This window comes from Mastomys coucha, unplaced genomic scaffold, assembly GCF_008632895.1.
Source record: "Mastomys coucha isolate ucsf_1 unplaced genomic scaffold, UCSF_Mcou_1 pScaffold21, whole genome shotgun sequence".
In the NCBI taxonomy this organism is placed as follows: domain Eukaryota; kingdom Metazoa; phylum Chordata; class Mammalia; order Rodentia; family Muridae; genus Mastomys; species Mastomys coucha.
The window spans coordinates 95,560,278-95,578,729 of NW_022196904.1; the positions used below are offsets into that span (position 1 = coordinate 95,560,278).

The 18,452-nt window shown below is 38.9% G+C and overlaps 1 protein-coding gene across 1 annotated transcript; it reads right to left on the bottom strand.

The window, feature by feature from the left end:
- Nucleotides 1–7,944: 7,944 nt before the first annotated feature.
- On the bottom strand, nucleotides 7,945–8,874 carry LOC116100799 (olfactory receptor 2AG1-like). Its single transcript, XM_031384532.1, has one exon. It carries the CDS (start codon nucleotides 8,872–8,874, stop codon nucleotides 7,945–7,947), a length of 930 nt encoding a protein of 309 aa, XP_031240392.1.
- Between the last annotated feature and the right edge of the window lie 9,578 nt (nucleotides 8,875–18,452).

Sequence of the window (18,452 nt, forward strand, 5' to 3'; positions counted from 1 at the left end):
GTTGTTCTACACGTGGGATATTTGCATTTTCCACTGGCAATCTAGCACAGCTTCTGTATGTGTTCATGTCTTGGTATCATGACTGATGACTAAAGAAAGAGTTAAATTTTCTTTTTATTAAGCAAGAAAATAGAAATATATCTATTCAGTACTAGAGTTGTAGAGAGTCAATATTAACGAAAATCACCTAAATGCTTTCAGAGGCAAAATACCCACCATATAAACACACATAGATGATAGCAGCCTATCATTGGCAATAATAGGACAGTGGAGATATGTCTTGAAAAAATATGTAGAAAATAAAACTGCATGCCTGAAGAGTGGGTAGATGAGTTATGTAGATGCAGTGCTTCTATATAATTTTCTCCAAAAACATGTTTAAGTCATCAATCCTATGTCAGTGTGAACCCTATAGGCTACAATAACCATCCTGGTAAGATATGCTCACTCATGCAATTATTGAAAACTGTCTTTGGAGTAACCATTTTCTGATTGGATTTAAGACCTATATCACAAGTTGAAATCAGCATCTGTCACTAATATCATGGCCAAGAAATTGTGGCTAAATAATAGGTCATAGTCCCTAGGGTGAAACCTATTATATTATAAGTGAGCAGAGTATTAAACCAACTCCCAGTGACTTTTCTCAATACCCACAGTTTCTCAACAGAGAAGTTTTTATTTGTAGTTTATGATAATAATTGCACAGACTAAAAATGGTCAAGGTATAATCCCAGCACTTGGGAGGCAGAGGCAGGTGGATTTCTGAGTTTGAGGCCAGCCTGGTCTACAAAGTGAGTTTCAGGACAGCCAGAGCTACACAGAGAAACCCTGTCTCGAAAAAAACAAACAAACAAAAATGGTCAAGGTATAAAACATAAGAGACTACAGAGTTGTCATTCCTAAAGGAAACACTTCTATCATACACCTTCTCAAGACTTTAGGTTCATTGTAGAAAAGAGTATAGAAAGATTGTTAGAACCAGAAGTGGATCACTACAGGAAAACAGTGTTTTCTGGAACTAGTAGGGGCAGTTGTATATGTGGGCTTGCAGAAGTTGAGGCAGCATGTATAAGATCTGCTCAAGATCAAGCTAGACAAAATCCAAACATCGGGAGGGGAGGTAGACATGAAACTTCAACCCTAGCTAGGGACCTATTAGTAACTAATGACTGCTGAGAAAGGTAGAGTCAGTTATCTTTAAGGGTGTGGCCTCTGGTAGGCTGACCATGTTCCAATGGAGGGCTACACATTTAAGAGTATGTGGGAAATACCAACTATATTTATTGGGTTTTAAGACAGAGAGAGAGGAGAGGGCAGGGGAACAGAAGGAGGAATGGATCTGGGAGGAATGGAGTGTTCAAAATTATTAAAGAGCTAACCAAAAATGAGAAAGAAAAATATTTTAATTGGCAAAAATTATTCTTTGAAAATTTTATAAATATATACAATGAAATACATATCCTCAATTTCTTTCCTCCAGCTCCTCATGGATTCCCCCAATATATCATATTCTCTTTTTTATAGCCCTTTAAAACCAATTAGTGCTATCCATATGTGCATGAATATATGGCTATCCAATGGACCTGAGGATCCTACTAGTTCTTACATCCTCAAAGAAGAATGATTCTCCTACCCTCAGCAGTTATCAAATGACAAGAAACTTTTTACTGAGAAGTAAGATCTTGAGAACTCATTGCCCTTCTAGGCTTGAATTTTGGATGACTTGGTATTTTGCAATTTTGTGCAAATAACTACAGTTTCTGAAAGCTCATGAGTATATGCTGTAATGAGAGTATGAGTGGACTGTATTTCACAGCCCACTCTGTATTCATTTGCTCTTTCATTCTTTTATCCTCCTTGTCCACAATGTTCCCTGAATAATGGAATTGAAGTTAATGAAGAGATTCCATTTAGAGCTGAGCACTCATTATCACCTGTTCTCAGTCTGACCACTTATCATTCTCTGCATTGACTTCTGTGCACTGCAAAAAGAAACTTCGCCGATCAAAGCTGAGGACAACCCAAGCCTTTGACTGCACATACAAATGTGTAGAAGGCAATTTCACAATATAGTTATGTTTTGAAATAGTAATAAGTTCTATCCTAGGGCCTCTGACCTCTGTAGACATGAACTGTAGAGCATGTTTATAATAGCATGCCTGCATGAATTACAACCTGTGGATCAGAACTCAAAATCATAGAATGGTTAGTCACCCACAGTCATACCACTAGTGAACTGTCTTAGTCAGGGTTTCTATTCCTGCACAACACATCATGAGCAAAAAGCAAGTTGGGGAGGAAAGGATTTATTTAGCTTATACTTCTACTTTGTTGTTCATCACCAAAGGAAGTCAGGACAGGAACTCACACAGGGCTGGAACCTGGAGGCAGGAGCTGATGCAGAGGCCATGGAAGGATGTTATTTACTGGCTTGGTTCCCCTGGCTTGCTCAGTTTGCTTTCTTATAGAACCCAGGACTTCCAGCTCAAGGATGGTACCACCCACAATGCCCACCTCTTCTTCACTAATTGAGAAAATGCCTAAAAGTTGGATCTCATGGAGGTATTTTCTCAACTGAAGCTTCTTTCTCTGTGATAACTCCAGTTTGTGTCAAGTTGATACATAAAACCAACAAGTACATGTGTCTAACATGTCTTACCTGACATGTCAATATTACAGTATCCACACTCCAACATTAGGTAAGATCATTTATGATTTTTCTCCATCCAGAAGGCTTCTTAATATATTCCATTATTACCTACTCAGTATTGGACACATTTCCTGATCTGTTTGAGATTTCTCTATGTACATGGTGTCTTCAGCAATACTTTTTTATCACATAATTTTTGGTGAGTAACAAAGAGCAATAGAAATGGCCTGCATTATTTTGGAGATCTCTGAACCCTCACTGACCAATAATTTGTGGAAAGGTGTTCCATGCCTGGCACTATGACTTTAATGACGAATGTCTTCCTGGGACAACATGATTTCTTACCCATTCAGGGTAGCTCCATTAGTATTTCTTGTATGAACATGTGTTTTGGAATGAGCTTACTAAATTGTGGGGCTTCATAAAACTTTTTGAGGCATTATTATTTTTGGTTAACATAAATAAACACTCTACACTTCCATTTTCCATACCCATCTTGCTTAAAAATCTAATCCCCACAAACCTCCCTTCTTCATACCAGATGTGTTCTACTACCACCTCCAATTACATCTCCAAATTTTGTTGCAAAATAGTAGGTTTCTATATGTCTATTTCATCGTCCCTTCCTTTAGGTTGACCTCCCATTGACTCTTTCATTTTCCTAGCCCCTATTTGCCCCTCCCTGTTTAAGCCTTCCTATCATAAATGCTCCACTTTTCTATCTTCATCTTGTCTCCCTTTATTTTTCTCTTACCTATGATCTTTTCTCTACTCTCTATTAATGAATTCCCACAATGGCCATTTTTAGGATACATGGATTTACTTGTGTACCAAGTTAAACACCCAAAACAAAGGTTTGAAGCTTGTTTCCCCTTGTGAGCAAGAACAGCTTGTGTTTATTTTCTGGGCCTAAGTCTCCCATATTTTTTGGATACCATTTAGTACAGATTTCAATTTTTTCTTTTCATTGAGTAATTCTATTGTGTGCACGTACCACATATTCCTTATCCATTTGTATGTTGACAGATATCAAGGTTGATTCAATTTACTAGGTGTTGTGAACAGAATGGCAATGAACATGGGTTGTAAATCTGTCTGTTGTAGGTCATAGAGCCTTTTGAGACTTCGTCCCGGCATGATATAACTGCATCATATGTTAGTTCTATTTATATATTTTTGAAAAATCTCCAGACTGATTTCTAAGTAGTATATTAGTTTACACTCCCATCAACAGAGCATAAGAGCTCCATTTGCATTCCTGATGATGAACGTTTTTGACTAGGGTGAGATGGGATCATATAGTAGTCTTAGACTGCATGTTCTAAACTGTTAAGGATGTTAAGCACTTTTTTTACATGTTTAATAACCACTTGTGTTTTTTCATTTTTAAAACACAAGTGGTTATTAAACATGTAAATTTCTTATAATGTGGTTTCACAATACTCTACTCCAACTTTTCAGCCCTACTCAGATCTATTCCCCTTCTGTTTATAACCCAACTTTGTGGGCCTTTTATTAACTCTTCAAGAACAAATTATACTTCCCAAATAATTTTAGATGTATGGTATTTCACTGCAGTGTGGTTGACTTATCAGTGGCTATATACTCTTAAAGAAGAGTGTCTCTTCCTCCTCTAGTAGCTAACCAAATACTTCACTGGGAAAGTTGGGTGCTAAAATCCCTTCCCATGCTGGGGTTTGATCACTTTGGGGCTTGGACTGGTCTTTTGTTGAGTTCATATGTGCAACTTTCCTGTTGTGACCAGAATATAATGTTTTATTGTAGTTATATGCCATCACTGGCTCTTACAATCTTTCTCCTCACTCTCCACAGTGACCCCTGAGTCCTAGGAGAAATTGTATGACATAGATGCTGCCCTTAGGGGTAATGATTCTGCAGCCTCTTATTCTCTGCACCTTGGCTAGTATGTGTCTCTGTGTTAATCACCATCTATGACAAACAGAAGTTTCTCAGATGAGGATTGACAGATACATTAATTCCTTGGTCTAGTGTCATTAAGAGTCAGTTTAATATCATTTAGCAGCATTGTAGAAGTATTAGTTGATCTCTTAGGGCCTATGACCTTTTTAGCCATAAGTTCTTGGCCTAATAATGATGCAAGATATAGGTTTTATGTTGTGCATTTCTTCTTTTGATAATTTTTCTGTTCAGCTCTATAGCTCATTTTTAACATTAATTACTTTATTTATTTGCATCCCAAATGTTGCCCAACTCAAAGTTCCCCTTCCAGAGTTCTAAACTCCATTTCCCTACCCCTTCACATCTGAGAAGGTGCTCTCCCTTCCCCTGGTCACCCTGTCTCCCTAGGGCATTAAGTCTCTATAGTATTAGGTACAACCTCCCCTACTGAGGTCCAACAAAGCAGTCCTCTGCTACACATATGCTAGGGACCCCAGGCCAGCCCATGTATACTCTTTGATTGGTGGCTTAGTCTCTGGGAGCTCCCAAAGGTCCAGGTTATTTGATCCTGTTGGTTTTCCTATGGGGTTGCCATTCTCTTCACCTCCTTCAATCCTTCCCCTAACTCTTCCATAGGGGTCCCTGACCTCAGTCCAATGGTTGGGTATAAGTATATGCATCTGTCTGGGGAAGGTGCTGATAGATCCTCTCAAAGGACAGTAATGCTAGGTTCCTGTGTACAAGCAGAGCATAGCATCAGTAATAGAGTTAGGGTTTTGTGCCTGCACATGGGATAGATCCCAAGTTGGGTTGGTCACTGAAGGGCCTTTCCTTCAGTCTCTGCTCCAAATTTGTCCCTGCATTTCTTTTAGACAGGAACAATTGTGCGTCAAAAGTTTGAAGGTAAGTTAGTGACTCCCATCCCTCTACTGGGGCCCTGTCCATGTACTGGAGGTAGTTTTTAAAGGTTCCATCTCCCCACAGTGGAGCATTTTGGCTAAGGTCATCCCCATTAAATCCTGAGAACCTCTCATATCCTTGGTCTCTGGGACTTTCTAGGTTTTCTTCCCACTCCCTAACCCCAGCATCTGCATATTTCCATTTATTATCCTGGCCCTTTGGGCTCCTCACCTGTCTCTTCCATACCTGATCCTGTCCCCCATTTCCCCTCCTCCACTCCTCTCCTCCCAGGTCCTTCCCTCCCTCTATCTCCAGTGATTATTTTGTTCCTGCTTCTAAGTGGGACTGAAGCATTCGTACTTGGGCCTTCTTATTAAACTTCTTATGATCTGTGGGTTGTTTCATGGGTATTCTGTACTTTTTGGCTAATATTCACTTATCAGTGAGTACATACCATACATACCCTTTTGGGTCAGGGTTACCTCATTCAGGATGATATTTTTTAGTTCCATTCATTTGCCTGCAAAATCCTTGAGGTTCTTCTTTTAATATGTAAATAGTATTCCATTATGTAAATGAACTACAGTTTCTGTATCCATTTTTTGGTTGAGGAGCATCTGGGTTGCTTCCAGTTTCTGGCTATTGTTAATAAGGCTGCTCTCAATGTAGTGGAGCACATTTATTTCTGGTATGGTAAAGCATCTTTTGGATATATGTTCAGGAGCAATATAGTTGGGTCTTGAGATAGAACTACTTCCAGTTTTTGGAGAAACCATCAGATGGATTTCCAGAATGGTTGTTCCAGTTTACAGTCCCACAACAATGGAGGAGTACTCCTTTTTTTCCACATCCTTACTGTCACTTGAGTTTTTCATCTTAGCCATTCTGATTGATATAAAATGGAATCGAAAGGTTGTTTTGATTTGCATTTCTGTGGTGACTAAAGATGTTGAGCATCTCTTTAAGTGCTTCTCAGCCATTCTAGATTCCTCTATTGAGAATTCTCTTTTCATCTTGGTACCCCATTCTTTAATTGGGTTATTTGGATTTTTGGAGTCTAACTTCTTATATGTGTTTCCTTCTTTTTGTTCTAGAGTTTTTAGGTGTGCTGTTAAGTTGCTAATATAGAATCTCTCTAAAAGACTTTCTAAGGCAAAGGATATCGTCAATAGGACAAAACAGGAACCTAAGGATTGAGAAAAGATTTTCACTAACCCTACATCCTATAGAAGGCTAATATCCCCAATATATAAAGAATTCAAAATCAGGGTCAAAATTAACCAATTTGAAACAAAGAGAACAATATAAAGAATCAACAAAACCAAGAGCTGGTTCATTCAGAAAATCAACAAGATAAATAAATTCTTAAAATTAATCAAAAGGCACAAAAATAATATTCAACTTAACAGAATCAGAAGTGAAGAGAGTGACAAACAACAGAAACTGAGGAAATTGAAAAAAAATCATCACATCTTACTACAGAAGACTATATTTGACATAACTAGAAAATCTAGATGAAATGGATGGTTTTCCAGAGAGATACCATGCACCAAAGTTAAATCAAGATCTGGTAAACTATATAAATAGTCCCATAACCCCTAAAGAAAGAGAAGCAGTCATTAAAAACCTCCCAACCACCCCCCCCCCGCTGCCAAAATCTCAGGGCCAAATGGTTTTAGTGCAGAATTCTACCAGACCTTCACAGAAGAGCTAATACAATTACTCTCAAAACTATTCCACAACATAGAAATAGAACAAACACTATCTAATTCATTCTATGAAGAACAGTGACTCTGATACCTAAACCACACAAAGACTCAACAAAGAAATAGAACTCAGACCAGTTTCACTTCTGACAGTGTTTGTTGTCATTTGTACCCTTAATGAGGGTCATTCTGACTTAGGACACACACACACAGACAGACTGACCCAAGAAATCTGTCAGAACATCCACAAAGGTTGAATCTTGGAAAGACATTAAAAGTTAAAATGTAGTCAACTTCCACCAACTGGGCTTTAGATAAAACTATCAAAATTGATTTTACCAAGATTAGTTGCTTTGAAATATGTGCAAAGATCAAGAATCTTTTCTCACTGATATCACTTAAAAGTATTTTCTCTGGTCTTAGTCTAATATGTATTTAAAAGTTCAAAGGTAATGTCCAAGTAGTGATGTGTTTTGAACCTCTCAATTAAACAGTTACTTTGGAAAATGAAGGGTTAACCTTTTAAAACTATAAAAAGTAATTTTAAACACTGTAAATCATATCCTATGAGTATCTCAGGAAGAATAGTCTCAAAGACCATTTAACATGGATAATCAAGCTCCAAGTCTCTAATCAAATGACATATTTTTTTTAGTGTTTTGATTTACAAGTAGAATTTCACTTTTAGCAGAAATCATATAATTTTGAGGAGAAATGAGGTTAGAAGAGACCTACTAGAACAACTTAGAATGTAGAGTGTTGTGGCTATAGGCGTCCTCCCAGCACTCTCCTCAAAGCTCCAGTTACCTCTTTATTCCTCAGGCTGTATATGAGGGGGTTCAGAGCTGGGGTGACAATTGTATAAAAAACAGAGAAGATATTGTCCTGTTTGGGGGTATGAAAGGAACTGGGTAGGACATACATGAAAGAAGCTCCCCCGTACCACATCCCAACCACAGTTAGGTGTGAAGAGCATGTGACAAGGGCTTTCTTTCTACCTTCATGTGAAGGCATGTGGAGCACTGTAAGCAGAATTAGTGTATAAGAGGAAAGAATGGCAGCAAGAGGAAGAAGTAGGAAGATCACACCCATCACATAAACCATGAGCTCATATTTGGAGGTGTCTGCACAAGCCAGCTTCAGCAATGGAGGGATCTCACAGAACAGGTGTCTGATCTTCCTAGATTTGCAGAAAGGGTATTGCATGGTATAGATGGTATATCCTACTGCACTCAGAGATGCTAGAGTCCATGATATGAATACCCCAAGCCAGCAGATCCTAGGTTTCATGAAGATCATGTAGTTCAGAGGGTGACAAATAGCCACATACCTGTCATAGGCCATAAAGGCCAGAAGAAGGTCTTCTGCACCACCCAGTGTCAGTTCCAGGAACATCTGAAGGGCACAGCCCCCAAAGGAGATAATGTTGTCTTTAAGCAGAAAATCTATAACAGCCTTTGGAGTGATGACTGATGTGAGGAGGAGGTCCATAAGAGAGAGCTGCCCGAGCAGATGGTACATGGGAACATGGAGCCGGGCATCCATGGTGATGACCAGGAGCAGTAGTCCGTTGCTGATCATAGCTAACATGTACAGGGCTGTGAATGTGGCACAGAGCAGTTCAGGAGAGCCACTGTCATCCAGAATTCCAACCAAGATGAAGCCACTTCCCAAGGTAGAGTTCCAATGCTCCATTCTGTGAAGCTTCCTTATCACCCTAGGAAGAGATCACCCTTTGAAGTTTTGCCAATATGAACCCTAGTTTTATAACATCAGATACATTCCATGACTCCAGTAATAAATATGATATTCTTTCCCATGAGTAAATAGGTTTGCCTCTCAATTTCCAATTTTTTTAGACCCATCTAATGTGATGGATCTGATACTAGGCAGTATTGTGTTTGAGAAAGTGTTGATTTTAGAGTTAAAGCTTTAGAATTGATGTGATCCTATCTGTTTTAAACAGATTGTTACATCTGTGTGCCAGGGAAGAAAGAAACAGAAACATTACATAAAAAAATGACTCTATGCCTGTGAGAAATGATGAAAAAGACACTGGAGAACAGATTCTCTAGCTGTAATTAACCTCAGTAATACAAATACAACCATTTACAAATCAATCCAAATACAGCCACTGGCCCTGATGTTTGCTCCCTCTGTTACAAGTGCAGGGCATTTGCATAGACAGAAGGCGAAGGAATGCAGAGAAAGAGCTCCTTTTCTTGAAAGCCATTACCATTGCATGGTGCCAAAAGCAATGGAGAAGCCAATGTGGGGAGAAATTTAAGATTAACAGGAGCCTGTGCTATATATTACAAAAATAGACAGACAAAGCTAACTTAACATGCAGCTTAAGATGTGAAAGTGAGGCATCCTTGTACAAATTATTCAGCCATGTCATGTATATTAATGCTTGATTAGCCTCCACTGTTAAGGTAATAACCTTCACAGTTAAAATGTGTGAGAATGTGAAATGAGTATCACAATTCAGCTGGTAGTTTGAGGGCTCTCATCATCTATCTGGTGGGTATTATGAGAAGCCAGGGGCATCTACAGAGTCTAAAGACAGGCATTGACATTCCAACAAGGGAGAAGATACATAGTGCCAGGCAATGTTCTTAATTTTCAAAATATCAAAACCAGAGAAACTGAAAGGGCCATGGATTCAAAGTACTAGAGAACCTGATTGGCATAGTAATTTATGACCTTACTGTTTGCTCTACATTGATTTTTGTCTCAAAATACATAAAGGGAGGTTACACATTTTATATAAACATATGAATTTCTTACCTTGGGAGCTCAAACGCCTAAGTACCTAACCATTCCACCTTCCTTTGGGGTTTCTTAGTGATTGAGGATGCTCCATTGCAGATGGAGAATACAGATGTAGGGTTTTCTTCTAGTAGTTTTCTATTGAATTAACTTCGCTAAGTTGGCAAAGTATGTTAAGTGTCTTTCTGATGTCCAGTGCCAGTGCTACTATATTCCTCCTTTTATCTACAGCCCCTGTTAACAAACTTTAGGTAGTGTCCTATGGAGCGAGAAAATGGGTTTCCTGTTCTCACACTTGAGAATTAGTAGAAAGAACTTCCACTTGATGAGTTGCATGGATGGAGCTCCTCCAATTCCATGTAAGTTTTCAAACTCTTGAGTCCTGCTGCTCAGGTTTCTCTAGTCCTGCTAATATCTGGAAGCAGAGATCAAAGCTTCATCAAGCAAGTAGAAATTAAAAAGATGCTCAAAACTTTCTGCTATCTTCATCTAAATGTTCCTAAGGGCATAAGCCAGGGCCTTGTGTTGGAGCAAACTGCTTTGTTTTCAGGTTCCATGGCCTCCTCCCTGCTTTATCCTATGCATATCTTCAGAGGGACTCATATCCCAGCTGAAATAGAAATGTTGGATCTAGAAAATATAGTGAGATAATGAATTCTCTTGGGTATGTTTCTTAGCTTGCTTCTCCTGAGGTCTTCTGTCAATAATGAGCTCTGAGGTCCTCAGTCTCTCCTTTCATACAATATTCAAACTCCGTATCTTTCCAAATGCAGAGGTTATAGATACACAATACTGGCATCACAGCCCAAATAGCTTACATTTTTCTTTAACAATAAAGAAATAGTAACAATGGAGTAGCTCAAGTTCCTAGAATGTCTAGCACTGTGTCCTTGACCATAAAGTGGGTTTCCCAGGCTTTTGAGGTGGAATGCTTCTTATATTTATAGCTCTTGTAGGCCAGACTATCCTCTTTCATAATGCTGCTCTATATACAGTCTATACATGAAAGGTCTTCTCTCCATTGACCTCTGGATGCCCAGAATAGTTTCTGTTTGTACTCCGTTCCTTATGCCATAGATGATGGTTGAAGAGAGCTTAATTTTCTAAGAATTAGGAAGGAAGGAAAAGAAAAACCCACAGTACTAGAGTTGTAAGGGGTAAACATTAATTTAATTTTTAAAATACTCCCAGAGATCAAAGGCAGGTTACCGAGTTTACAAATACACTTTGCTGACAGTAATGGAAAAAAGGAAGAAATGTCTTTTTTTTTATTGGATATTTCTTTATTTACATTTCAATGTTATTCCATTTCCCAGTTTACCTAACTCCAAGAAACAACTTATCACATCCTCCCTCCCCCTGCTTCTATGAGGGTGTTCTTCCACCTCCCCACCCTCAATTCCCCTACACTGGGGCATCTAGCAAGCTTTCATAGGACCATGGACCTCTCCTTCAATTGGTGCATGACAAGGGTATCCTCTGCTACATATGCAACTGGAGCCATGTGTACTCCTTTGTTGATGGCTTAGTCCCTGGGAGGAGTTCTAGGGTGTCTGGTTGGTTGATATTGTTGTTCTTCTTATGGGGTTGCAAACCCTTTCAACTTCAGCCCCTTCTCTAACTCCTCTGTTAGTGACCCCATACTCAGTCCAATGGTTGGCTGCTAACATCCTCCTCTGTATTTGTAAGGCTCTGGCAGGACCTTTCAGGAGACAGCCATATAAGGCTCCTTTCAGCATGCACTTCTTGACATCTACAATAGTGTCAGGATTTAGTAACTGTATATGAGATGAATTGCCAGATGCGACAGTCTCTGGTTGGCCTTTCCTTTAGTCCCTGTTCTACACTTCATCCCCATATGTGCTCCTGTGATTATTTGTTCTGCTTCTAGTATGGACTGAAGCATCCACCCTTTGGTCTTTCTTCTTATTGAGCTTCATGTGGCCTGTGAATTGTATCCTGGTTATTTGGAGCTTCTGGGCTACTATCCACTTATCAGTGAGTGTATACCATGTGTTGTCTTTTGTGATTGGATTACTTCACTCAGGATGATATTTTCTAGTTCTATCCATTTGCCTAAGAATTTCATGAGTTCATCATTTTTTTATTAGATGTTTCCTTTATTTACAATATCTCCTTTGCCAGATTCCCCTTCAAAAATAAATAAAATAAAATAAAATAAAAAACAAAAACTAAAACAAACCCCTGTTCCCTCCCCACTCCTCCTGTTGACCACACCACCCCCTCCTGATTACTGGCCCTAGCATTCCCCTACACAGGACAAGGGCTTCTCCTCACATTGATGACCAACTTGGCCATCCTCTGCTATATACATGCTGCTGGAGCTATGAGTCCCACCATGTGTACTGTTTGGTTGGAATTTTAATCCCAGCTCAGGGAGCTCAGAGGGTACTAGTTAGGTCATATTGTTGTTTGTCATAAGGGGCTGCAAACCCTTCAGCTCCTTGGGTCCTTTCTCTAGCTCCTTCATTGGGAACCCAGTACTCAGTCCGATGGATGGCAGTGAGCCTCTACTTCTGTATTATTTTGGTACTATCAGAGCCTCTCAGGAGACAGCTATATCAGGCTTCTGTCACCCAGCACTTGCTGGTAGCCACAATAGGGTCTAGATTTGATGATTGAATATGGGAAGGGTTCCCAGGTGGAACACTCTCTGAATTGTCCTTCCTTCAGTCTCTGCTCCATAGTTAGTATCTACAACTCCTTCCTTGGGTATTTTGTTCCCCCTTTTAAGAAGAAATGAAGCATACACACTTTAGTCTTCCTTCTTCTTGAGTTTCTTGTGGTTTGTGGTTTGGACTTTCTGTATTCCAATCTTCAGGGTTAATATCCACTTATCAGAGAATGCATACCATGTGTGTACTTTTGTGATTGGGTTACATCACTCAGGAAGATATTCTCCAGGTCCATCTATTTCGCCAAGAATTTCATAACTTCATTGTTTTTAATAGCTGAGTAGTACTCCATTGTGTAGATGTACACATTTCCTGTATCCATTCTTCTGTTGAGGGACATCTGCGTTGTTTCCATTTTCTGGCTATTATAAATAAGGCTGCTATGGACATAGTGGAGCATGTGTCCTTATTACATGTTGGAGCATCTTCTGGGTATATGCCCAGGACTGGTATAGCTGGCTCCTCAGGTAGTACTATGTCCAATTTCTGGAGGAACCACCAAACTGATTTCCAGAGTGATTGTACCAGCTTGCAGTCTCACCAGCAATGAATGAGTATTCCTCTTTCTCCACAACCTCTCCAGCATCTGCTGTCATCTGAGTTTTTTATCCTAGCCATTCTGACTGGGGTGAGGTGGAACCTCAAGGTTGTTTTGATTTGCATTCCCCTGATGACTAAGGATGTTCAACATTTCTTTAGGTGCTGCTCAGCCATTGGGTATTCCTCAGTTGAGAATTCTTTGTTTAGCTCTGTACCCCATTTTTAATAGGGTTATTTGGTTCTCTGAAATCTAACTTCTTGAGTTCTTTGTATATATTGAATATTAGCCCTCTATCAGATATAGGATTGGTAAAGATCTTTTCCCAATTTGTTGGTTGCTGTTTTGTCCTATTGACAGTGTCTTTTGCCTTACAGAAGCTTTGCAATTTTATGAGGTCCCATTTGCCAATTCTTGATCTTAGAGCATAAGCTATTGGTGTTCTGTTCAGGAAACTTTCCCCTGTGCCTATGTGCTCAAGGATCTTCCTCACTTTCTTTTGTATTAGTTTCAGTGTATCTGGTTTGATGTGGAGGTCCTTGATCCACTTGGACTTGAGCTTTGAACAAGGAGATAGGAAAGGATAGATGTGCATTCTTCTACATGCTGACCACCAGTTGAGACAGCACCATTTGTTGAAAATGCTGTCTTTTTTCCCCCTGGATGGTTTTATCTCCTTTGTCAGAGATCAAGTGACCATATGTGTGTGGATTCATTTCTGGGTCTTCAATTCTATTCCATTGATGTACCTGCCTGTCACTGTACCAATACCATGCAGTTTTTATGACAATTGCTCTGTAGTACAGCTTAAGGTCCAGGATGGTGATTCCACCAGAATTTCCTTTATCGTTGAGAATAGTTTTCACTATCCTAGGTTTTTTAATATTCCATATGAATTTGCAAATTGCTCTTTCTAAGTCTGTGAAGAATTGAGTTGTAATTTTGATGGGGATTGCATTGAAACTGTAGATTGCTTTCGGCAAGATGGCCATTTATATTTTATTAATCCTGCTAATCCACGAGGGTGGGAGATCTTTCCATCTTCTTAGATCTTCTTCAATTTCCTTCTCCAGAGACTTGAAGTTCTTGTCAAACAGAACTTTTACTTGCTTAGTTAGAGTCACACCAAGGTATTTTATATTATTTGTGACTATTGTGAAGGGTGTTGTTTCCCTAAATTCTTTCTCTGCCTGTTTATCCTTTGTGTAGAGGAAGGCCACTGATTTGCTTGAGTTAATTTTGTATCCAGCTACTTTGCTGAAGTTGATTATCAGGTTTAAGAGCTCTCTGGTGGAACTTTTGGGGTCACTTAAGCATACTATCATATCATCAACTAATTGTGATAATTGGACTTCTTCCCTTCAAATTTGTATCCCTTTGATCTCCTTTTGTTGTCCAATTGCTCTGGCTAGGACTTCAAGTACAATATTGAATATGTAGGGAGAGAGTGGACAGCCTTGTCTAGTCCCTGATTTTAGTGGGATTGCTTCAAGTTTCTCTCCATTTAGTTTGATGTTGGCTACTGGTTTGCTGTATATTGTTTTTACTAAGTTTAACTATGGGCCTTGAATTCCTGATCTTTCCAGAACTTTTATCATGAAGGGATGTTGGATTTTGTCAAACGCTTTCTCAGCATCTAATGAGATGATCATATGGTTTTTTCTTTGAGTTTGTTTATATAGTAAATTACGTCAATGGATTTTTATATATTGAACCATCACTGCATCCTTAGGTTGAAGCCTACTTGATCATGATGGATGATCATTTTGTTGTGTTCTTGGATTCAATTTGCAAGAATTTTATTGAGTATTTTTTGCATCAATATCCATAAGGAAAATTGGTCTGAAGTTATGTTTCTTTGTTAGGTCTTTGTCTGGTTTAGGTATAAGAGTAATTGTAGCTTCATAGAATGAATTGGGTAAAGTATCTTCTGCTTCTATTTTGTAGAATAGGTTGAGGATATTGGTATTAGGTCTTCTTTGAAGGTCTGATAAAACTCTGCACTAAACCCATCTGGTCTTGGGCTTTTTTTTGGTTGGGAGACTATTAATAACTATTTCTATTTCCTTAGGGAAAATGGGACTGTTTGATTATTTATCTGATCTTGATTAAACTTTGGTACCTGATATCTGTCTAGATAATTGTCCATTTCATCCAGCTTTTCTATTTTTGTTGAGTATAGGCTTTTGTAATAGGCTCTCATGGTTTTTTGGATTTCCTCAGTATCTGTTATGTCTCCCTTTTTATTTCTGATTAATTCATTGTTAATTAGGATAATGTCTCTGTGCTCTCTAGTTAGTTGGGCTAAGGGTTTATCTATTTTGTTGATTTTCTCAAAGAACCACTGGTTCTGGTTCTGTCCTGGTTTTGTTGATTCTTTGTATAGTTCTTTTTGTTTCTATTTGGTTGATTTCAGCCCTGAGTTTAATTATTTCCTGCCTTTGACTCCTCTTGGGTGAATTTGCTTCTTTTTGTTCTAGAGCTTTCAGATGTGCTGTCAAATTGCTGGTATATGCTCTCTCCAGTTTCTTTTTGGAGGCACTTAAAGCTATGAGTTTTCCTCTTAGGACTGCTTTCATTGTGTTCCATAAGTTTGGGTATGTTGTGGCTCCATTTTCATTAAAGTCTAGAAAATCTTTAATTTCTTTCTTTATTTCTTCCTTGACCAAGTTATCATTGAGTAGAGTGTTGTTAAGCTTCCACGTGTATGTGGGCATTCTATTGTTTATGTTGTTATTGAGGAGCAGCCTTAGTCCATGGTGATCTGATAGGATGCAAGGAATTATTTCAATCTTCTTATATCTGTTGAGGCTTGATTTGTGACCAATTATATGGTCAATTTTGGAAAAGGTACCATGAGGTGCTGAGAAGAAGGTATATCCTTTTGTTTTAGGATAAAAAATTCTATAGATATCTGTTAAATCCATCTGTTTCATAACTTCTGTTAGTCTCTCTTTGTCTTTGTTTAGTTTCTGTTTCCATGATCTGTCCATTGCAGAGAGTGGGGTATTGAAATTTCCCACTACTATTTTGTGCTATGTAATGTGTGCTTTGAGCTTTAGTAAAGTTTCTTTTATGAATGTAGGTGCCCTTGCATTTGGAGCATAGAGGTTCAGAATTGAAAGTTCCTCTTGGTAGATTATACCTTCGATGAATATGAAGTATCTCTCCCTATCTTTTTTGATCACTTTAGTGTGAAAGTCAATTTTATTCGATATTAGAATGGCTACTGCAGCTTTTTTGTTGCGACGATTGGTTTGGAAAATAGTTTTCCATACTTTTATTCTGAGGTAGTGCCTATCTTTGTCACTGAGATGGGTTTCCTGTATGCAACAAAATGTTGGGTCCTGTTTATGTACCGAGTCTTATAGTCTATGTCTTTTTACTGGGGAATTGAGTACATCTATATTAACAGATATTAAGGAAAGGTAATTGTTCCTTCCTGTTATTTTTGTCGTTAGAGTTATGATTCTATTCACGTGGCTATCTTCTTTTAGTTTTGTTTCTTTTTTGCTCTTTCTAGGATGTAGTTTCCCTCCTTGCGTTGGAGTTTTCCATTTATTACCATTTATTCCTTTTGAAAGGCTGGATTTGTGGAAATATATTGTGTAAATTTGGTTTTGCCATGGAATACTTTGGTTTCTCCATCTATGGTAATTGACAGTTTTGCTGGATATAATAGCCTGGGCCAACATTTGTGTTCTCTTAGGATGTGTATGACATCAACCCAGGATCTTCTAGCTTTCATAGTCTCTGGTGAGAAGCCTTGTGTAATTCTGATAGGCCTGCCTTTATATGTTACTTGACTGTTTTCCCTCACTGCTTTTAATATTATTTCTTTGTTTTGTGCATTTGGTGTTTTGATTATTATGTGGCAGGAGGAATTTCTTTTCTGGTTCAGTCAATTTGGAGTTCTATAGGCTTCTTGTATGTTCGTGGGCATCTCTTTCTTTAGATTATGGAAGTTTTCTTCTATAATTTTGTTGAAAATATTTTCTGGCCCTTTAAATTGGAGGTCTTCACTGTCTTCTATACCTATTATCCTTAGGTTTGGTATTCTCATTGTGTCCTGGATTTCCTGGATGTTTTGGGTTAGGAACTTTTTGCATTTTGTGTTTTCTTTGACTGTTGTGTCAATGTTTTCTATGGTATCTTCTGCACCCGAGATTCTCTCTTCTATCTCTTGTATTCTGTTTGTGATGCTTGCATCTATGGTTTCTGACTTCTTTCCTAGGATTTCTATCTTCAGAGGTGTCTCTCTTTGTGATTTCTTAACTGTTTCTACTTCCATTTTAAGGTCCTGGATGGTTTTTTCAATTCCTTCACCTTTTTGGTTGTGTTTTCCTGTAATTCTTTAAGGGATTTTTGTGTTTCCTCTTTAAGGGATTGAACCTGTTTACCTGTATTCATCTGCATTTCTTTAAGGGAGTTATTCATGTCTTCCTTAAATTCCTCTATCACCATCGTGAGATATGATTTTACATCCAAATTTTGCTTTTCTGGTGTTTTTGGATATCCAGGACTTGCTGTGGTGGGAGTACTAGGTTCTGATGAAGCCAAGTAGTCTTGGTTTCTGTTGGTAAGATTCCTCTGCTTGCTTTTCACCATTTGTTGATCTCTCGTGTTAGATGTTCTTGCTGTCTCTGGCTGTAGCTTATTCTTCCTGTGGGTCCGTAAGTCTGTGTCAGCACTTCTGGGAGATCAGCTCTCCTCTGGTAAGACCCGTGTGCACTGGGCTGTGGATCAGTGGTCCTTCTGGAGTCCTGAGTTCCTGGGTTGGAGCACTCCCCTAAGGCAAGCTCTCTGCTTGCTGGGCAGGGGCAGAGAGGGCTGAGGATCTGCAGCGCCCTCTAGGTGAAGAGGGATGTAGAAAGGATCCTGTGCTGGCTGCTGAATGCTTTTTGATGGTGATGATGAAGTCTTAGAATGAGTTCAGAGAAGGACTTGTTTGGGCTGTCAAATCACAGACACCACTGGGGCACCACTTTGGGATCGCTGCTGCTGCCCTTGGTTACTTGTCCCCTAAGTACACCTAGTGAGAAAGAAGCTGACCTCAACCTACCACGAATTCATCATTTTTAATAGCTGAATTTTTAATTTACTCCATTGTGTAAATGTACCACATTTTCTGTATCCATTCCTCTGCTGAGGTGCATCTGGGTTCTTTTCAGCTTCTGGCTATTATAAATAAGGCTGTTCTGAACATAGTGGAGCATGCGTCCTTATTACATGTTGGAGCATCTTCTGGGTATATGCCCAGGAGTGGT